A 21,581-nucleotide genomic window follows, 5' to 3' on the forward strand; every position below is an offset into this window, starting at 1 on the left:
GGGGGGGGGGGGTCTGGAGAACTTACCCAAGGGAACCAGCTCCAGAGCCGATAGTAGTAAAGACGGGTTTCTTAGTTGATTTTTCTAGTAAATCACGAGTTGCTTGATATAATGATACCACTCCATATGCATTTACGTTAATGTGGTCTTGGATATCAGCTCGCTGAACATCCTTTACCAGTGGGTAAGATTTTGAAATGCCAGCGTTGGCTACGACAATGTCAAGGTAGGTAACTTTGTGCTTCTCTTTCAGCTCCTTTGCTACATCAAAGGCATCTTGTTCCACTCCTGCGTCATACTTGACGACGATAAGACTGCTGCCATCGGCTTTGGGCAGGTCAGCAAGTGCCTTTGAAGTCGAGTGGCTTGGATCCCGATTGGCGGAAATGACGGTCTGACGATTCGAATTGTCAATTTTCTTCTGATACATGGTTTGATAGTTTAGCTGTGGTACTTACATGGTTTGGCTGCGAAAGGAAGCTCTTGACGAGCCCCAAACCCAATCCACGATTTCCACCCGTAATTAAGACGAGAGTTTGAGCCATTGTGTGTGTAAAAGTGAGATGCGTAAAGAATGCCTTCTTGTTTTGTACAGCTTACTAGTGGCGATAAGGCTATGTTAAGTACGAAGTGTACTAAATACATGTACCAACCTATACGTACGTGTACTTCGTTGCACGCAACCAACTGAGGTGCGACGACCTGACAAATTCAAGCAACATGTTAGATGACAAATTCAAGCAAACCTTTAGATGACAAATACAAGAATATTTTGGATGACAAACGCAATCTTGATAATCAGAAATTGTAAACGTCTGCCTGTAGATTATATTAGACCCAACAACATGTAGTGGTTGGTAGATGCGTTGGGTTGCATCTGCTAGTCCAACCCTACTTGGCCGCCGCCAAAGACGGTTTTCTTTTCGCGCATATGGAGTACCGTAGTGTTCAAGTACTCCACATCAACTAGCAGGGGTTTAGTTTGACCCTCCGTATGAGACAGATTCGGCAAACGTTGGTTACGATACCCTATCACATGTATCCTGTCAAGTATCAAGTATCACGGTTTGTACAGTATAATTGGGCTAATTTTGATGGTTGTGGGGGTCGCTACGGAAATCCTGTCTTACTACATACCCCTTGAGCAAAGAGACATTGTATTGCGTTAGGAAACGTTGCTGACTTACCAATCCTCGGAGCTGAAATTCACGGTAGCCTGGCTAGTACAGTAGATTTTGCTTAACATGTGACTGATGTGCAAGGCAACCCTATCTTGATTATTTCGGGGTTATGAGCTAATAGCTATGCAATGTATTTTCTCTAACTTCCAATGGGGCATAATACTAATCTCTCATTTACAGATTTGTATAAATAGCACTAGCTTGAAGTGGGTATCTGCATGCTTACCGTGCATGCATATACTTACTCATAGAGGATAATATTCTTATTGCAATATGGTATGATTATATGTATAATTGGGGTTTCTTGAATGGCTGGCTATTAACCTTGGACAGTAAACATACATGTCCATACGCATATGTGTGTATGTGTAGTATATGCACCTATGTGATATGTAGCAGGTGATATGTGGCATATGGTCGATGTCTACAAGCAGCAAGGACGAGAATGATATATAGCACGTATTTATGAGGTACATGTGTGCCTTGAATTATGCCAAATATCTTTATTTGTCTCACATTTGATTTACTTAAAGGATGAGAAATCTCTGATCTAATACAAATGCTAATCCCTGAATTGATTTCGGCCGTTTTATTAGCTGAGAGTAGAACGATCTTCGCATTCCTAAAATGCAAGCTGACATGCTTAGTTGCCAGCTCTTTTCCCGACATGCCGTCGCCCAAGGCATCCATACCTCATACGCCTTCATTATGGCAATTGTGGAATGATTCCCCTTTCTAAACATATATTGCAAAGACAGACCATTATCCGTATTAAGAAATTTTGTCGTGATACTGCGAGCTCCCGGTAGTTGTTCCTTCGTCCCAACTTCTGTTCATCCCTTGCACAGCGAACCATATACCTTTTGTCTATCACCTTATAGTTTACCACCAAAGCCAATCTTCCAAGTGCCTCTACAATGACTATTTCACCCCAAGCAGATTGCCTGTTTGAGGCAGGTCTCAAGTCTGACCAGGTCTTCACGGCTTCTGATGCAGGATTCAGTGCACGTCAGTCATCGTACTGGTCTCGAAGTGCCCAATCATTGCAACCAGCCTGTATTGTTCAGCCACGTTCCGCTCAAGAGGTAGCTACAGTGGTACGCGCTTTGGTCACTGCCCGCATTCCATTTGCAGTTCGTAGTGGCGGGCACATGACTTGGGCTGGCTCAAACAACATCGGAGCCGATGGAGTCACGATCGACCTTGAGCATCTAAACTGGGTAAAGCCGGTCGTTGACGAAAAAGAAGGCTCTGCCGTAGATATAGGTCCTGGTAATCGATGGGGTGCAGTATATGCACAGCTAGAGAAACACCAGCTGACTGTTGCTGGCGGACGAGAGGGCAATGTAGGCGTTGCCGGCCTGCTTCTCGGAGGGGGCATGGCCTTCTTTACCGCTCGGCACGGGCTGGCGTGCGACAACGTCGTGGAATATGAGATAGTGCTCGGTGACGGCCGGATTGTGCGTTCTCGTGAAGACGGCGAACATGCGGATCTATTTCGGGCTCTGAAAGGTGGTGGATGCAACTTCGGTATAGTCACCAACTTTCGAATGCGTGCATTACGGTCCGGCCCTGTCTGGGCAGGCATGACTGTTCACCCGAAAGAGGCTATTCCTGAGGCTATCACTGCCCTCAAAGAATTCACAGACAATGTGCCGGCTGATGTGGACAGCAATTTGCTCTGTTTCTTTACTTATACTGGTATGTGACCTGCGCTATCTATCACTCCCTTGTGGAATGATGCTAATGAAGAATAATGCGCAAATAGTGAGTATTGCTAATGTCAAATCAATACTGCACCGTCTTCCTAACTCTGTTGTCTCCAGCCTGATTTCAAGGATATCGTCGTTCTTGGTGCTTTGATCCAGATTGCCGGGGTCGATGAGGCGCCAGCCTACAAGAAATGGCTTCACATGCCTACAACAGCCACAACGTGCAAAATCACCACAGTGCCGCAACTAGCGGTGGACTATAGCCAGGCACAAAATTACTAGTGAGTGGTTCATAACACCCCAAGCTGTTTCTCTACTCTCTAGAACCATTTCGCTTATTCTACGAAACGAACAGCAATACTTGGTTCACTGCTACGTTTAAAAATGATGTTCGTGTAGTGGCCAAGGCTGCTGAATTACATGAAAAATTGGTGGCGGAGCTCAAGAGCTTCATCCCTGATGGTGATTTCATCACCCAGTGCTTGTTTCAACCATTCCCCCGACTTTTTGGCCAGCACTCTGCGGCGGCCGGCGGAAACGTAATGGGAGTCGAAAGGCAGCCGGAAAATGGTCTCTTGTGGCTCGCTAATGCGCAAGTTCGTACGCAAGAACAGGAAAGATTTGCCTACAATCTAATTCGCAATTGGGTACACGATGTGAAGCAATTTGCTGCCACCATCGACAGCAATCTACCGTGGGTATATTTGAACTACGCAGATAAGAGTCAAGATCCATTGGCGAGCTATGGGCTGGACAATGTGCGCAAAATGAAAGACGTTGCAGCGAAGTATGACCCCGAACAGGTTTTCCAGATACTCTCTCCTGGAGGATTCAAGATTTCGAGTGTGTCTCTGCCGAATTGATGTTGTTTCCATCATTGATGTCAATCATCCATAGTTTAGAAAAACACGTGTAGAAAACACCAACCATTCACTGAGCACTCCTTTTGCGCCCTTGGTTTATTTCTTAGTCTACATTCAGCCGTCGGTCGGAAACTACTCGCATCTTTGGTTGTTCTAGTTTGTACCAATTACTATAAAATAGCTGGCCGTCATCGTTTCAGTCTACGCCGCGACATGGCTGACAACGTAACCACTTATCAAATGAATTCGCACTAGTCTTACTTAGATGGGCAGAATATGATACGATCAACTTTCGTTTTAAAATGTGAATTGTAAATTGCTATGTCAAAGAAATGTATTTATCTGGGCATGGCAAATTGATTTTACTATGAAGTACTGGTCAGCTCTCGAAGCTGGATGAAGCAATCTCTGGGAGCATTTGCGGTGGTCATTTTCGCCGTATATCGTGATATTTCCGGAGCACATTGAACAAGCTCAAAATTCCAGACCAGTAGCGTAAGTAGGATTCTTGATTCGACATAGGTGAGTCTCTTTCCGTAGCATCCTCGAGTGCCCAGGCCAAAAGCGACTTGCGGTCCAGCTTTAGGGTTGAACTCAACCTGACCATCCGCATGCTTCACAAGCCACCTCTCTGGTTTCCATAGAGAAATGCCCTCACGGTTCCAATTGGGTGGCACGACGCCTTGCCTGCGAGCTACCAAACTCGATGGGCTGCGCAGAGCCTCGTCGATTTCGAAAGCCGGTGCAGTGATGCTGGGACCAGAACAGGGTTGAGCCACAACGGTGCCCTTGGGGATGCGGTATCCGAGGATTTGGGTGTCAACCAGTGCCATGCGGTCGATGGTTGGCGCTGTAGCTGAGACTCGGAGCGACTCCTCAATTGTAGCCTCGAGCCAGGGGACTTGTTTGCTCGTGATTTCTTCTACAGTCGGGGCGCGTCCTGCGGCGCGTGCGTCTGCAAATTGCGTATGTAGAGCCTCCCGAAGTGTTGACTGCGCGCTGGGGTTATCGGCCAAGAATTTGACTGCCCAGCTAAGCATGGTGCTTGTCGTCTCATGTCCCGTATAAACGATTCCAAAGACCTCATCGACAATGACCCTCGAGAAATAATTGGGCTTTCGTCCTGATTTTTCCGACAAAGTCTTTTCGCGGAAAATAATGTAATCCACTGCGGACGTTGGCTTCTCTCCGTTGCTTTCGTTGACTCTCTTTACGGCGTTCTTTAGCTCTCCACGGATATAACGCTCTTTAATCTTGTATGCCTTTCTCGATGCCGGCTTCCGCAGGACGTATGCCCATGTCAAATGAGGGAATGGATTGCCGAGTAGATGGGCCACCAATTCTGTGAGTTCGATAAAGGCCCACATCACATCAGGCAGTTTTCCATGAGGGAACGACACTGGACGCTCTTTGGCACCGCTCCTCAGGGCTTTCTGTGCAGCCGCATCCAAGCCATGAATGGCATCAGAGGTGGGCTTGACGGTGCTAATGTCGAAACCGTGACCAAACGTAAACCCAGACATGGCGTCAAGGGCAAAATGGTAGATGTCTTCATGAGCATCGAAAGGCCGGCCATCGGCTATCCGAGCCTTTGCACGCCACACTGTCCTCTTCCATGTAAGCAAAGCTTTACGCATAGTTATGCAGATTAGATATATAACTTACGCTCAATCAAGTCTGAAGCAGTGTTGTACAAGACCGGGCCAGCAACGTTATGAAGAAAGGATGGGGTCATAAGGTCGCGGACTAACAAACGCTGGTCCTTCCATTGTTGGTTGGTAGGAAGGTGGACGTGATGGCTTGGCAAGATACCAACCAACAAATCCCCCAACGTAGCAGATCGTTCGAATTCTTTCTCGCGGCGAATGAGCATGTCCTGGGCTTCGGCGAAGTCTCCTAACAATACCAGGGGCTTTCCAAATGGGAACATGAACACCTGCACGACTGGCGAATTCAGACGGTCCATGACTGATCGGAGGTACGTTACAAATGTGCCATCGGTTGCCTTGATATGCTCCACCATGGCGGGAATATCGCCAAAAATGCTGCCTGCCGATGCTTCGATATATGGAATGCCGGGGATTGGCTTCGGCAAGAGATACCAGTGTAAAAGCTTGAGCAAGAGACCGACTCCTAGCACAGCTGCGACCGCTACCCCGGGTGGGATAGTTGACACTCTCTGTACAACATCATTCACATACCGCCCGAGAATTGGTTCAACGTATTCCTCCCAAATGGGTAGGGGCGCAGACACATTTGCCATGCTGGAAATGTGGGAGGTGGGGAATGGTCCAAATCACATGTGTATTCTTTCCAAAGAAAAGAAAACAGAAGACATAACGAAGTTGGTTTAAAAATTGAGGGGGCATATCATGTTTACATCGCCCTTGTCGTCCTCGACTGCTCATGTTGGCCAATCATAAATCAAGATAAGGCATATTTCGTTCAATTACGTAGCATCAGGCAGCATATTGTGTCTCTATTCCTCATGTGTGTATTTCGCGTCCTCGTTGTTCCCGTGTTCTGCGTGCTTACACGTCGGCTTATCACCCTTGGTAGCTACTCATGCATGATTACTGGCCTTGGATTATTCATGAGCTTATTAACGAGATGGCAACACGCAATACTGCAAGACACCCTGGCTGGCAGCTTCGCACAGTCTTGATTGTGATATTCCGAGTTATAAATGCAATAGTTGGCAATTGTCGAGATGGCTCATTGAGATATAAACATCCTGTAGCTTTTGAAGACTTCTCAAACATTGTTTTGAGCTGTGGCCATGGAGTCCTGGGCTGATTCCGCGCAGGAGCTGCTGTCTCCGCTGCAGCTTGGCCGCCATGGAGGACTAGCTAGGCAGTGGGGATTGTCTGCAGGAGGCGTATTCCTTGCGACAATCCCCGTGTACTTTGTCGTTATTATCCTGCACCGATGTATGAAGCCTCACTCGCGGCTAAACTCGCTCTTGTGCTAACTTTGATTCAAGTGTATCTCTCACCCCTTGGCAGAGCAGGGATCCCAGGCCCTAAGTTAGCTGGTCCGTAATTCCCCTGTCAATGGCGAGCTAGATGAATCGGTGTTCTAATACTGCCTCAGCGATAACCTTTTGGTATGAGGGCTACTATGGAGGGAAAATGTTCCTCCATGTTAGAGAGCTGCACAAGAAATACGGTTTGTCTTTGATATAGTTTCCCCCTTGCTAGCTACCTTTTATTGACTAAAATCAAGGCCCTGTCGTGCGAATCACTCCCGACGAAGTACACTTCGATGACCCGGAAATTATCGATTACATCTATCCACAAGGTGGCAGAAAAACAGACAAACCTGAGTGGCTTCATACCAGGACTGGCAGTAAGTGAAAAAAGCCATTGTCGGGAACCGCTGAGAGTAAATCCCACTTATTTACCAAACTTGTGTCTCACCACATAATAGCACCCGAGTCCATCTTTTCCACTGTACACCACGATCTGCACCGACAGCGCCGCAACACAGTCAGCTCTTTTTTCTCTCCAGCAAGCGTTCATAGACTGCAGCATGTGCTAAAAGAAAACCTGCTTAAACTACTCAATCGTTTTGATGAGCAAGCAAGATCCGGAAACATCGTGCAAGTTCACTACGCATTCAAAGCACTTGCAAGCGACCTTATCACATTCTACTCTTTCGACCAGTGCATGAATATTCTAGATGAGCCTGATTTCGGAAAGACAAATTTCGATGCGACGGATGAATTTTTCTTCCTCACCCATCTTGGGAAAGTTTTCCCATGGCTTATGGGGCTATTCACTACCGCCCCCAACTGGATAATCCGCGTCTTGTTTCCCAACATGTATTCCATGAGGGCAAGACGAAACGTATGTTGAATCCCTATATTGATACTTTCTTAGTTCTACTATTCACATTTGCTCTCATCTTAGTGGTGGAGTGATGCGGTACAGGATCTTAAAACCTCGCCAGACCCTCAGCGAATCAAAAGAACAATATTCGAGGGAATTCTGAACAGCAAACTGCCAGACTCTGACAAAACCGACGCCAGAATGGCTGGCGAAGCACAGCTTGTCGTCTTTGCTGGCGAAGGCACAACAGGTCAGTATTCTAAAGTGCAGTCGCAAAAGATGAGGTTCTAACTGGTCAACTCAGCATGGACAATGCATGCAGCGCTATATCAGATTCTTGCGGATCCTATTGTGTGCAAGAAACTCAGAGCCGAGCTGACCACTCTGAGTTCAACTGACGACGGCATTCCATTACTCACAGAAGCTGAGACATTGCCTTATCTCAGTGCAGTCATTCAAGAAACCATTCGATGCCACCCGGGTGTTATGAGCCGACAGATCAGAGTTTCCCCAGAAGTGCCAATTGTGTATACAAATAAGGCTACTGGTAAAGTGCTATCGGTCCCGCCTGGCACGGTGTACAGCATGTCGCCACTCGACATTCACATGAACCCTCATTATTTCGAAGATCCCTATGAATTCCGACCCGAACGATGGATCGAGAACCCGAGTTTATCCAAATACTTTATTGGATTTGGTCGCGGCTCTCGCAATTGCCTTGGGTAAGATTTCATCTTTGTACCGTCATCTCAGATCGCCGTTACTAATGATCATCTCTATAGCATGGCTCTTGCCAGACGCGAACTGGCCATCACATTGGCGGCGATTTTTCTGAAATACGATCTATATCATGGCCAAGACGGTCCAACTATGGAATTATATGACACTCTTCGAGAAAGGGATATTGACGCTGATACTGAATTTATTGCCCCGTTTCCGACACCGGGAAGTAAGGGGCTTCAAGTCAAATTCAGGTATTAGAAATAGTTATCTTTGATTGCTTTATATAGGTACCTAGCAATCAAGGTTAGAATTTCGAACTCCACCATCTCTAGATTCTAGAGATACCATGAAAAATAGAACTACCGATGTCGCTATTGCGTTCTTATATTTGGTGGTTGCTCTGATGTTGTCTGCGACTCTTATGCTTTGCTCTCTCCGGTCGGCATCTGTAGGAGCGTAATCATTGGCTTGATATACTCGAGCTCCCAAATTTCTGCTAGACTTTTATTGATTACCTACAAAAGATTTTTGGAACGGTAGCCATTTTTAACCTTACAATAAATGGCTTATTACAATGAATGGCTCAGGACGCACCGACAATATGCTCAGTTTTTTGAGACATGCACATGGGCCGTATTTGTGTTTTCTACTTCCTTCCGATACACAGAAAGACATATACGATAAATTGTCGCAGCACTTTCCGCCTTGCCTCCGTATGATACTGGTAACAAATGGGACTGGCCATAATTGCTTCTAATAAGAAAGGAGTTTCTTGAGAACATTTATACTTGTGGTTGATAATTAATATTTAGCAAGGAGCCAACATTAAGTAGAGATAAGTCATAATCGACTGTATAATTTACACTATGACGAGAGATAAATAGCATATTCACCAAATTCCTCATCTTCCAGCAACATGTCCATCTCATCCTCGAAGAGATTGACTACAATTTCGGTCCCAGCTCCGCTCTTCCGCGGCAAAGGGAAACAAAGGCGTGCCGCGGTATTGATTGCATTCCAAAGTGGCCGTATAGAGTCAGCACCACCTCCTCTTGCGAACGTGCGGCTTCCCCAACGCATTTCCTCTACTGGAAACATAATGAGTGATGAAAGTATCATATCGTGTCCACGCAGCGGCGACAGTCGCAGCCCCAGAGAAGACAGATCTTCGGTGTTGCGAGCGATTGTATATGAGCCAAGCATAGCTTCCGAAGTCGCAGCGTCTGCGACTTGACGAATAGCGAGAGAAACAGCAGCGATACTTGAATCCGGCGACGTTAGAGTCTGCAACGGCAGTTGACACAGATTCATAAACACTAGATTGCCCAGATAGATGTGAGGCATAGCTCCAGCTCGTGAGATATCAGGTCGCCCATCAAGAGTGAGTTGCAGTTTAGCTACTGCCCCCTCAAGCTCAGATTCTTCTACACGAGCCGCCTTCAGAGCGGCTTTTCTTCTGGCCTTGAGAAGAGCACGCCATATGAGCGCTGTCATAGCATCGTTGCCAGATATGCGTGCCGCCGCGCCCACTTCCTGCGCACAGCGCTTTTGAAGAGCCGTAAACTTCTCTGGAGATATGTAGAAGATACCCGACTGCATAACTTCATCGAATGAGAGCACCGGATTAGCGGGAGGCCGAGGATTTGCAGAGTTTGGAGGATCCATGTCCAGCAAAGTCCATGATACGGGTTGAATGTCTTCCTCTCTCCTGACTTGCTTGTGTCCTGGACCTTCCGTTGCCCAGATCCGCTCGATTAATTCGCGATCTGAGCTCAAGGGATCTGGGATTTCCGGGACACTGCCGGACTGCACAGCCTCACAATTGGCCGCCCATATTCTCCATACGTCAAATTGACTGGTTCCATCGCAGACGTTGTGATGAGTTGCGCCACACAAAAGTACTCCGCCGGGCATAAAGTTGGCTTGAGCTTTGAAGCATTCGGCTCCCTTGTCTTCCTCCGGTACATTGATATAGTCTCCCCACAGGACGTCCTTGTCGGGAAAAGTGTCCATCGGAAATCCGCAATCCTTAATTTCTTCGTAGCTCATGGGAAGCTCAGCTTCATCTAGCTGTTTAAATTTGAACTGAGGCATGAGGGCCGAAGCATTCTCTACCTCAGCTGGCTCGTAACGGATCTCCAGCTGTCCCTGTCGCCATCCTGTAGTTGCCGGCTTTTGTTTGAAAACTTTGCCGCTCAGCCAAGGCAGTTGCTTGAAAGTAAGGCGCAAGCCATCTTGGAATGCAGCGAAGGCTTCTTGCGGCGTCACACCATCTTTGAGTGGGATATACCAGCTGATGGCAGTGTAATTGGGAGGGCAAAAGTGGTCTAACACGCCGAGGGGAACGTGGACGGTGGCAGACATGGCGACTGCTGAGGATTTTTTTCTTCTGGCGATTGTGTTGCGCTGAATGAAAGGCAGCAATCAAATGTCCCGATCCTTTAGATAGGTTTGAACAAGACTTTTCTTACCCTGCAATACACCACCGGGTGTTCTGCAGTAGGGGCTCATATCCACTCTGTCTAACCCCTGTGATATCGCGTAGTATCGCTGCTTGCTTACCATGCCTAATCTCGATAATTACTTGGTACTATGCAGCCTTAGGAGCATCCCATCAAAAGCAAGCTTACCTCCGATTTTGCGACATAAGCAGTATGCTGACATGGCGCTTCAAAAGCAGGCTTACCTATTTGTTCAACATAAGCATTATAATGAAGTTGAATTACGACACCACGTAGCAACCTTAATCTCCACATACGATCTGCAAATGTGACGTGAGCAAGAGCAAAGAAAGAAAATGGAGAAAAAGCAACAAGAAAAATGAAAGAAAAATGAAAATTAATAACAATAAAATTATAAAAATTCTGGGTTTACTGTAATGCTAGGCGAAGTACCTAGTTCTTAGCTTATTCTTACTAGTATTACCATATCCTATGGGACCAAGATTCATGACTGTTTGATTCAATCGATGATAGTACTAATATCGACAACTATCATTGTGTAACACTCCGTGCCCTTTTGTCTCTCTACATCATTCAAGGAGATTTTAGGAAACTGGTATCTCCTTAGTTTGAATTTTCCAAGCCCAGAAGCCGTCTTCGTCTGACTTTGGGCTTCTTTCTACCTGCAATCATGGCCATCAACGATTCAAGCGTTCCAAATGGCACGCCACAGACGAATGGCAGTGGCAGCACCAATGGAGCAAATCATCATGATATGAAGCAGGCTTCTTCGACATCGACATCTCCCGTGCCGATTGCGGTCGTTGGTATGGCCTGTAGATTTGCTGGAGGTGCTACTAGTGCAGAAAAGTTATGGGACCTATGTGCTTCTGGTCGGGATGCCTGGTCTCGAATTCCTGAATCCCGGTTTGACGTGGAGTCATTCTATGATGCAAACAGTGAGAAGCCAGGGAGAGTAAGTATAGCATCTGTCGACCCAGCTATTCTTTAATAGAAACGGATGGCTAACTGGAATTCTAATGATAGAACCATGCTACTGGAGGTTATTTTTTACAAGAAGATGTTGGTCTTTTTGATGCTGGGTTCTTTAACTTTACAAGCGAAGTGGCTGGTGTAAGTATTTTGTATCCTGTTACTTGTAAGATGGTGATGTTCGATAATGGATGACGTGCTGATATGTGCCTTGTATAGACTATGGATCCTCAGCTTCGATTACTACTAGAAGTGGTATACGAGGCAACAGAAGATGGTAATAGAATTCCACGTCCAATCCTCAAACATGGCCATGTACTGACCCGCATGGGAATGAATAGCTGGCATTCCTCTTGAAAAGCTCGCGGGGCCGGGACCCAACACATCCGTCTTTACGGGGTGCTATACCAAAGATTACCATGATCTGCAAACTCGAGATCCAGAATCAATGCCGCCGTCAACGCTGACGGGTAACTACACAGCGATGTTTTCCAATCGCGTATCTCACTTTTACGACTTCCAGGGAGCCAGCATGTCGATAGACACAGGTTGTTCGGCTGCATTAGCGGCTCTACATCAAGGATGCCAGACTATTCGTTCAGGAGAGTCGGATATTTCCATTATTGGTGCATCAAATACCATTTTAAATCCAGATATTTACATCGCCATGTCTTCATTAGGGTATGTCTTGAATCTCCTTAGTGCCTCATCGTTTCATCAAGATGCGGATTATTAATTGCAGTACATGATTAGCATGGTTGGTGAAGATGGGCGGTGTTACGCGTGGGATTCTCGTGCTCAGGGTTACGGTCGCGGCGAAGGCGTGGCTGTCATCGTCTTGAAATCCCTTGAAGCTGCTTTGCGTGATGGCGACAGAGTGCACGCAGTGATACGCAACTCAGGGCTCAACCAAGATGGCAAGACTAATACCATCACATCTCCATCGATGGATGCGCAGATACGGCTCATAAAGGACACCTATCGGCGTGCTGGTCTTGATATATCTGACACCGGATATGTTGAGGCTCATATGACTGGAACAAAGGCCGGAGATGCTACAGAGGCTGAATCCCTGGCCCGGACATTTGGGTCGAGCCGTCCTTCTGACGATCCCGTGTGGATTGGCTCAGTGAAAACAAACGTCGGGCACACTGAGGGTGTCAGTGGGCTTGCTGGAATCATCAAGGCAGCCATGGCAATGAAGTACAAGTCGATTCCACCCAACCTCAATTATATCACAGGCAACCCAAAGATTCCTCTTAAAGATTGGAATCTGCAAGTGCCCACGCACCTTGTCTCCTGGCCGAACGATAAGCCGCTGCGGGCATCTATCAATAACTTTGGATATGGTGGAACTAACGCACATGTGATTCTGGAAGGGGCACCTGAACAGGCGCTTACGGATATTAGTGGGAAAAGCTCTGGTGTTGCCACAGAGGATGTGTCGAGGCTCTATGTCCTCAGCGCCCAAGATTCAGCTACTGTTAAAGCTCAAGCGAAGAATCTATCAACCCATCTTAGAAGCATTGAGTCGAAAGCGAAACCATCAGCAGTTGACGTGGCCTTCACACTGGCCGAAAGACGATCGCGGCTTTCCTGGATGACGACTGTACGGGCTAGTAATCTGGATGATTTGGCTCTTCGACTTGAGGAGGACTCAGCAATAAAGGTATCACACCTTCCGACGAACAAACAAGCACCCAGACTTGGGTTCGTTTTCAATGGCCAAGGAGCACAGTGGCATGCCATGGGCCGGGAACTGATTCAGGCATACCCCGTGTTCGATGATGCTATCGAGAAAGCGGATGTTGCTTTAAAAGCACACGGAGCTGACTGGTCTCTAAGAGAGGAGCTTTTGCGGGATGCCAAGTCAACCCGTGTGTCTGAGATTCACCTCGGTCAGCCGATTACGGTGGCGCTACAGATTTGCTTGGTGATTCTACTCCGCTCGTGGGGTATCAACCCTTCGGCAGTTACCAGCCATTCCAGTGGTGAAATCGCTGCTGCGTACGCTGCCGGCGTGCTCTCATTTGAGCAAGCGCTTGGTGTCACCTACTGGCGTGGCGAGTTGGCGCGTACGTTGCTCGACCAGAAGAACTCCGGTGTCGTTGGGAGCATGGCTGCTGGAGGCTTAGGGCCGGATGAGGCAGAGAAGTATGTCGCCAACACGTCATCCGGAGGACGTGTTGTTGTGGCCTGTGTCAACAGTCCTCAAAGTGTCACTCTTTCAGGAGATGTAGATGATCTTGACGAGGTCATTGGCCGTCTCGAAGCGGACGGAAAGTTTGCTCGCAAACTCAAGGTTCCTCTAGCCTACCACTCTCATCACATGTTGCTCATGGCATCGGCGTACACCGAAAAACTACTCGAAATTGTTCCACGGAAGCCCAAGTGGTCCAGCGATATAATATATACATCGCCCGTCACTGGTGGAATTATCACATCCCCTGAAGCGCTAACCCCTGATCACTACGTGAAAAACTTGACAAGTCCTGTCCTCTTTAGTCAGGCCTTTGAGAGTATGTGCTTCGGTTCAGATGGCAAATCGCAAGCTCAAGTAGACATTATCGTGGAGATAGGTCCACATAGCACACTGGCAGGCCCCATCCGACAGATCCTTCAGAAGCGGAAACTGGCTTATGTTTCCTGTCTTAAACGGCCTGTCGATGCTGTTGAAACTATGCAAGATCTTGCAGGTGACCTCCTTCGTTCTGGTTATCCTGTCTCCCTAAGCGCAATTAACCACTATGAATCAGCGGGAACAACACCAAATTTCGTACCCGACTTACCAACCTATCCATGGAATCATGCTACCCGCTACTGGGTAGAATCTCGCGTCAATCAGGATATTCGCCACAAAAAGTTTCCTCCACATGAACTTCTCGGGCTTCCGATATCTGGAGCTGTTACACCATCATGGCGTAACTTTCTGCGCCTTACTGACTTGCCATGGGCAGCAGATCACCGTGTTGAAGGCGCAGTTGTACTTCCTGGCGCAGCTTATATATCCATGGCTATTGAAGCAGTACGACTCATCACTGATCCATCCGAAAAGAGCATACGGGGATATCGTGTCCGAGAGGTTGAATTCCTCAGCGCTTTGACTATTCCTGAGGCGTCTTCTTCATCAGGCGGCGTTGAAACGCATATCCGCCTGCATCCCTGTCATGAAGATGGTTTTGCCGGTTGGCATAAATTCGACGTTCGTTCATTGGGAGCCAATGGCGTATTGGTGGAAAATTCGCACGGTTTTGTCAAATCCGTTAGTGACGCAGACGAAGTCGAAGACGCTATTATTCCCGAAAAGACAACTTTCTTGGGCGCTTCAAAGTTTGGAACGAAGAAAGCAAATAAAATACACGAGATTCCTGGCCCTACGTTGAGAGCGCATGTGGCGGAGATGGGCATCGAGTATGGACCTACCTTCCAAGGTGTGACGAGTGGCAGTGCATCCAAAGCCAACAGCAGAGCCATAACACACCTTGACATTAGTTCACTAGACCTGGATGCAGAAGATGCAGCCTCGAAGCAGCCCCAGAGTCTGACTTCATATGTCATACACCCAACAACACTTGACTGCGTCGTGCAAGCAAGTTATAGCAATCTGCCTCAGGGAACAGGCAAGACGTCGATGGTTCTGCCCAGGTCAATACGGGGCTTGTTTGTCCCCAAATCGTTGAATAGACAAGCAGGCAAGAGTCTTGTTGTCTTCAGCGAGCTCCGTGGTGCGATACAGAAGGGTTTCACTTCAAATCTATCTGTTATAAATGGCGAAGATGATGGGAATGGAACTGCGCTTCTTGAAATCGACAGTCTCTTCTGTCAGGCAATTCCTCGTGCTATAGACGATGGCCCTGATGTCTTGGTTAGCGAAAGTCGTTGGGTGCCAGATATACTATATGATATCCCCGAGTCGGTGAAGAACGAGATGCGCATCACATTAAGTGACGAGGATATTGATCGAGAGAAGAAGCTTTTACGAGCCACATACTACCTGATATCTGACGCTTTATCGGTGCTTGAAAATCAGGGTTCAGATTCCTGGGCACCTCACCTTCTTGCGTTATTCAACTGGATGAAAAAAGTCGTGGCTCTGGGCAAGAGTGGACAGCTGGCTCCAGGAAGCAAAGTATGGGCAAGGGCTAGCAAGGGAGTCAAACAGTTGTTGTTTGATGAACTCAGAGCGACAAAAGGAAGCAGCAGCGATCTTCTTGTCTGTATTGGCCAGAAGCTAGCAGATATCATTCGTGGGGACATTGACGTCGTTGAAGTCTTACAAGTTGATGAAAGCAGCCATCTGCAAGCCCAATTTTGCCATGGATTGCCGAGCACCCAGTCGAGAAGCAATAAGCAGCTAGCAAAGCTGGTACAACTTTTGGCCATCAAGAATCCCGGTGTGAAAATTCTCGAACTTAACGCTGGGACTGGAGGATTAGCTCGGTCAGTCCTGGAAGCACTGGAACATGACGGAAATGGAGGAAATCTCGTCGGAAAATACATTTTTACTGATGCTTCCGATGCCCTTTTTGACATCGCCAAGCAAAAGTTGAATGCTTGGACCAGCGTGCTTGATTTCCAAAAGCTTGACATTGCAGATGCTGAATCTTCACTTGGAAACTTGGGAGAACACAGCATGGATCTGGTCATTATTTCTACGCCTTTGTATGCTACGAATGATGTGCAGCAAAAGTTGAACAACATTCGGAAATTGCTCAAACCAAGAGGCAAATTTCTCTTCATCGAGCAAACGCATGATCGTCTCGACGCGCAACTTGTTTTGGGCACACTGCCTGGCTGGGAGAAAAATGGCGAACCGATATTTGCAAGCAAAATTGAGGACCTGAACGATTTACTTCGCGCGAATGGTTTCACAGGAACGGACTTCAGCATACTGGACTGCGAGCAATCTCAATATGAAAGAGCAACAGTTGTTTTGACTACCGTTGCCTCTACGCAGGACGTAGTTGATGAATCCGCATCAGTTAATGTCAGCATCGTCGTCGACTCATTGGCATCCAGTTCCCAACCATGGCTCTTGCAATTGGCGCAGGCTATCCAGACTGAGATGCGAATCCAGCCCGTGATAGAAAGCATCCATGAAGTGCAGCCAGACGAGAACAAGGCCATAATTTTCGCTGTCGACATTACGAGTGACGAGACTCTGCTCGATACGCTAGACCAAACCACATTTGATAAATTGAAAAACATACTCCTAAGCAGCCCTTATGCCCTCTGGCTCACTAAAGGTAGTATAGATGGGCCTGAGCCAGCATCCTCACAGGTGCAAGGTCTTTTGAGAACGGCTCGCCAAGAAGACGCGAGCAAATCTTACATTTTACTCGATTTACCGTATGAGTGGACGGTTGCATCTGAAGAGAGCATTAAGCAAATTTCTTATGTGTTCCAACAAACCTTTACCGCTAGAGATGGCAATGGCGACATCGACAGCGAATACGCGGTTATCAACTCGGCGCTTCACATCCCACGAATCTACCCCATAAGATCTGATAAAAATGACAAGTTTGAGGTCGAAGAGGTGTTGAGCTTCCAGCAGCCCGACCGTGTTCTCGTGTGGGAGCCCTCAACTCCCAAGGGCCCAAGCTTTGTTGAAGATGTTACTGGTGTTGCTGCTGATGTCCCCAACGGGTTCGTCGAGGTCGAAACAAGGGCTTTTGGCTTGAATCATCACCACTCAAACAGTGATGATGAACAAAAAGCCGGCGTTCACGAAATTTGCGGTATCATCACACGTCTGGGTCAAGATACCGAAGCTAGTGGTCTTCAAGTGGGCGACGCAGTCTGCGGCATAGTCAATGGGCCATTCTCAAACAAGAGGCAAGTTGCCTGGTCCAGCGTGACAAAGTTACCTGATAATCTGTCTTTGGAAGACGCGGCAGCGATCCCAATAGCGTTTGTTGCAGCGCATCATGCACTTGTTCATATTGCAAGAGTTCAAAAAGGCGACAAGGTTCTCATTTTGCACGCGGCCGATAGCCCCGATGGCCAAGCGCTTTTCACAATTGCCAAGCAAAGGGGGCTTGACATATTCGCTATCACGAACGGCAAAGAGGCAGAAGTGCAGCTGCTTACCACCAAGTACAATCTCTCGACAGATCGCATACTATCAAGGCAAGATAAACGAGCATTGGTTGAGGTCATCGCATCACAGACTCGTGGCGAGGGCGTAAATGTTGTTGTCAGCAGCCCGACTTTTGCGCTTTCGGACTTTATCCTGCGATATGCTCCAGAGGTCGTTTCGCACTTTGGTCACTTTATACATGTTGGCGATTCGGTTACTTCTTCTGATACGTCCTTGTTAAACGCACGATGTGTTCAGTATGCGCGGTTTAATGCAGCGCAACTGGCTGAGTACAACAGTCAGTTGATGAGGGAATCATTACAAGAGAGCCTTCACATCATCTCCAACTCTCCTTCGATATCCGAGCCGCCCATCACATCCGTAACGCGACTACCCATCTCCCAGCTCAATGAAGCCCTGCAACAAGCGAAGCAGACGAAAAGAGTCGATGGCAAGAAAATCGTCATTGCCTCTCAAAGCAGCGACTTGGTGAAGATAACATCACACACACGGCCCCTCTCATTAGATAACAAGAAGGCGACATACCTTGTTGTAGGCGGCGTTAGTGGTATTAGCGGTGCTATAATATCTTGGATGATATCGAAAGGGGCTAAAAACATTGTTGCTGTGTCTCGCAACGTAGAAGGTAACCCTGGCGCGGTATCACTTCTGCAGGATGCTGAAGAGGCAGGGTGCAACCTTCAACTGCGCAACTGCGACATCTCGAGCGAAGACGGCTTTTCTGAGTTTCTGCGGCAGATATCGACGTCTTTGCCTCCAATTCGTGGGGTTGTGCATGCTGCTGCCGTCTTAGAGGTTAGTAAACCGAAGCAACGTCTTCAACACCGAATCTACAGATCAAGTGTGCTAATTTTGAATGTGAAAATAGGACACCGTTTTGGAGCGCATGACCTTTGCGCAATGGCGACGTGCAGTAGAGCCTAAAGTTGCGGGTACTAGAAACCTTCACAAACACTTGCCCAAAGATGTCTCTTTCTTCGTGCTTCTTTCATCTATTACCGGTGTGGTAGGACACTCTTCGCAGGCAAACTATGCCGCTGCCAATACCTTTGAAGATGCTCTGGCCCGGCATCGTGTTGCTGCTGGTCTTGCCGCTACCAGCATTGATCTGCCCGCTATCAGGGGCGTGGGAATGGTTGCTGACGATGATGACGCACACCGCCGCATCGAGTCTCTCGGAACCGAGTCTTTATCTATCGACAGTGTACTGGGAATCATAGGCGCCGCAATCGAGCGTGACATGAATCTGCAGCAGAGACGATCTGGCAAAGCCAAGTCTCCTAATGAGGCTCAGGTTATTGCAGGTCTATTGCCATGGAGTCTTTTGGCCCCGGAGGCCAACATCACACGCGATAGACGCTTTGGCACGTTGAGACTTGCGAGGTCTTCCTCGTCTTCCGAAGCGTTTTCCGATGACACAACCATGGACCCAACGGCACTGCTCATACATGGCCTTCATATCAAGAAGGGCGGCGCACCTATGGAAGAGGCAAGAGAAAAGGTGGCAGGAGGTATAGCAGCACGCCTAGCCTCCATTTTCAACGTGCCCGTCGAAAGTATAGACCAAGGTGCGGCAATATCAGCCCATGGAGTTGATTCCTTGGTTGCGGTTGATCTGCGGAACTGGCTTGCTACGGCCAGCAAAGCGAAGTTATCAATTTTCGACATCATGCAGAGTTCCTCTTTGAGAGAGTTTGCTGGTTTGGTGGTGGAAAGGAGTGCGTTGTCGAAGTAGAAGAGTGACTCTAACCTACCTATATACTATCCATAATAAACGAAATCGTATCTCAATATCAATTCGTTTGCGCCGCTAAAGAAAAGATTGGGCGATTGACACCCGCAATAATTTACTACCTGGTATCCATTATGACGCGTGTGACTTTGGCTGGTGGCACTTTGATGTATGGACATTATCAACGCGTATAAAAGGAATTCCGCCGCACCCTATGCACGACGGACTTAAATTTCCGTAGTTCCGCTTTGTCGGTTAGAATCATCGTCTACATGCAAGAATAGACCCGGAGTTATTATTGCCTGAATTGGAAGCAGGCTAATCCGGTCGAATCACGCTGTCTATTCCTTGATATATAACTGCGTATCCATCATTAAGAGCTTCGCTGTCCCATCTTCTTTCTCCAATGTAATAGATCCCGAGGGATGACCTTTCTCATTACGCTGCGTTTTGCTTTCTAATTTTTGCTTTCAATATTCCAGAATGGCAGATTTCAGCCATCTTGGGGGCCCTTCCGCGGAATGGATAGAATTCTCGAGGCAGTTATCGCTGCCACCCCGCCCGAATTTCACACCCAACCTCGATATGAAAGCCATTCGTCAGACTATCAATTCTCAGAGGTTCCTTGCCAGAAATGAAGAATTGAAAGCGATGGATGATCACGGCGTCAAATGCGAAACCATCATGGTTGTAACTAGTGACTATCTCGAAATACCCGTTCGACTGTATACTCCGCCCAAACGAAGAAACCCAACTTCAATCCTCCTATACTTTTTTGGCGGCGGTTTCTTCTCCGGATCGCTATCTGTAGACGACGCTGCGTGCATCAATCTGGCTCGAAACTGCGGACTGGTTGTAGTTAGCGTTGGTTACCGGCTGACACCAGAATGGAAGGCTCCAACGCAGTTCCAAGATGCCTGGGACGTCCGATGCTGGGTATTAAAGAATGCAGAAGCTCTTGGTATCTCTTCTACCTTCAATCTCTATGTGATGGGGATCAGCGCTGGTGCCTGTTTGGCTGCGAGCATTGTTATTCGGGAGAGGATGGTATGTATTGTGCCGTTTCAACAATATAGTCAACATGATCAGACTAACGTTTCAATACGACCCCCAGTCAGGTGAGATGATTATCAAGGGCCAAAGCCTCTGCGTACCGTGGCTTTGCCTGCCCGAAAAGTTCCCCATTGAAGAGATTCTTCCTGAGAAAGCTTCGCCAACCCAATGCAGAGATGCGGCACTACTTCCTCAGAGTTGGGTTGTAAAGTACGCAGATATGTTGGATACACCGGAGTCGCATCGTGACGGTCCAGTGATCAATCCCCTCTTGTTTGACGAGCAGGCTGCTACGAGCTTGCCACCCTCTCATATCATGGTCTGCGGAGATGATCCTCTCCGCGACCATGGCATGCTCATGAAACAAAAACTTGACCGCTTGCGGTAAGTTGGCTCTCTCTACCTATTGAACACAGTTGCTTTTGTGAATAACAGCTATTGACTCGTTTCCGCCTCCAGTGTCCCAACCAAGCTTCACACATATCCAGGATACCCTCACTTCTTCCGTCGATTTCCGAATTGTCCAGCTAATAAAAGTTGGGATAAAGATTTACTGGAAGGTATTGAATGGATGATGACGCAATCGGAGATGGAATCAGTGTACAGATGAATAGAAAATTATTACACCATTTTGCATGCCAAATGGTCTAGTACTGAAGCAGCTCTGAAGGACATTGGGGGTTTCCATCGGCATCGGTGTAAGAGCGCTCGTAATCCTAAACCACGAAAGTCGGCGTGACGTGGCACGAGTCTGTAGAACCAAGACAAATAGGCACGGCAAACTTCCGGTAGGTAGCCCATGTTGCGCTAGTATTATCGAGGTCTATAAGATCCTCTACTTGTCCTTGTCCTTGTCCTTGTCCGTGTATCTCGCCGCGTATGCCATTGTGGGGGGCCGATATATGCCGTCAAATGTTCCACAATTAACCCCGTGTTAGATGCGCAGGCTGGAT

At 47.6% G+C, this 21,581-nt stretch overlaps 7 protein-coding genes across 7 annotated transcripts; 4 read left to right on the top strand and 3 right to left on the bottom strand.

Moving 5' to 3' along the window:
- Positions 1-22: 22 nt before the first annotated feature.
- Positions 23-545, bottom strand: Triagg1_9946 (uncharacterized protein; the record flags this gene model as incomplete). The annotated part of the gene is made up of 2 exons (XM_062904959.1): positions 23-421; positions 459-545. 2 exons carry the CDS (start codon positions 543-545, stop codon positions 23-25), a joined length of 486 nt encoding a protein of 161 aa, XP_062751054.1.
- Positions 546-2,098: 1,553 nt separating this feature from the next.
- Positions 2,099-3,756, top strand: Triagg1_9947 (CAZyme family AA7; the record flags this gene model as incomplete). Its single annotated transcript, XM_062904961.1, has 4 exons — positions 2,099-2,882; positions 2,950-2,963; positions 3,008-3,174; positions 3,249-3,756. 4 exons carry the CDS (start codon positions 2,099-2,101, stop codon positions 3,754-3,756), a joined length of 1,473 nt encoding a protein of 490 aa, XP_062751055.1.
- A 365-nt stretch (positions 3,757-4,121) lies between these two features.
- Triagg1_9948 (uncharacterized protein) lies at positions 4,122-6,019 on the bottom strand (the record flags this gene model as incomplete). The annotated part of the gene is made up of 2 exons (XM_062904962.1): positions 4,122-5,383; positions 5,422-6,019. The coding sequence occupies 2 exons, from the start codon at positions 6,017-6,019 to the stop codon at positions 4,122-4,124; spliced, it is 1,860 nt and encodes a 619-aa protein (XP_062751056.1).
- A 516-nt stretch (positions 6,020-6,535) lies between these two features.
- Triagg1_9949 (uncharacterized protein) lies at positions 6,536-8,567 on the top strand (the record flags this gene model as incomplete). Its single annotated transcript, XM_062904963.1, has 8 exons — positions 6,536-6,686; positions 6,740-6,790; positions 6,850-6,924; positions 6,982-7,104; positions 7,186-7,604; positions 7,668-7,836; positions 7,891-8,308; positions 8,369-8,567. 8 exons carry the CDS (start codon positions 6,536-6,538, stop codon positions 8,565-8,567), a joined length of 1,605 nt encoding a protein of 534 aa, XP_062751057.1.
- A 606-nt stretch (positions 8,568-9,173) lies between these two features.
- On the bottom strand, positions 9,174-10,673 carry Triagg1_9950 (uncharacterized protein; the record flags this gene model as incomplete). The annotated part of the gene is made up of 1 exon (XM_062904964.1): positions 9,174-10,673. The coding sequence occupies one exon, from the start codon at positions 10,671-10,673 to the stop codon at positions 9,174-9,176; it is 1,500 nt and encodes a 499-aa protein (XP_062751058.1).
- Positions 10,674-11,441: 768 nt separating this feature from the next.
- Positions 11,442-19,578, top strand: Triagg1_9951 (uncharacterized protein; the record flags this gene model as incomplete). Its single annotated transcript, XM_062904965.1, has 6 exons — positions 11,442-11,726; positions 11,798-11,884; positions 11,963-12,020; positions 12,085-12,424; positions 12,497-18,638; positions 18,712-19,578. The coding sequence occupies 6 exons, from the start codon at positions 11,442-11,444 to the stop codon at positions 19,576-19,578; spliced, it is 7,779 nt and encodes a 2,592-aa protein (XP_062751059.1).
- A 480-nt stretch (positions 19,579-20,058) lies between these two features.
- Positions 20,059-21,070, top strand: Triagg1_9952 (uncharacterized protein; the record flags this gene model as incomplete). Its single annotated transcript, XM_062904966.1, has 3 exons — positions 20,059-20,622; positions 20,690-21,012; positions 21,064-21,070. 3 exons carry the CDS (start codon positions 20,059-20,061, stop codon positions 21,068-21,070), a joined length of 894 nt encoding a protein of 297 aa, XP_062751060.1.
- Positions 21,071-21,581: the final 511 nt, after the last annotated feature.

The sequence above is a fragment of the Trichoderma aggressivum genome (genome assembly GCF_033847375.1).
Source record: "Trichoderma aggressivum f. europaeum strain CBS 100526 chromosome Unknown scaffold_062, whole genome shotgun sequence".
In the NCBI taxonomy this organism is placed as follows: domain Eukaryota; kingdom Fungi; phylum Ascomycota; class Sordariomycetes; order Hypocreales; family Hypocreaceae; genus Trichoderma; species Trichoderma aggressivum.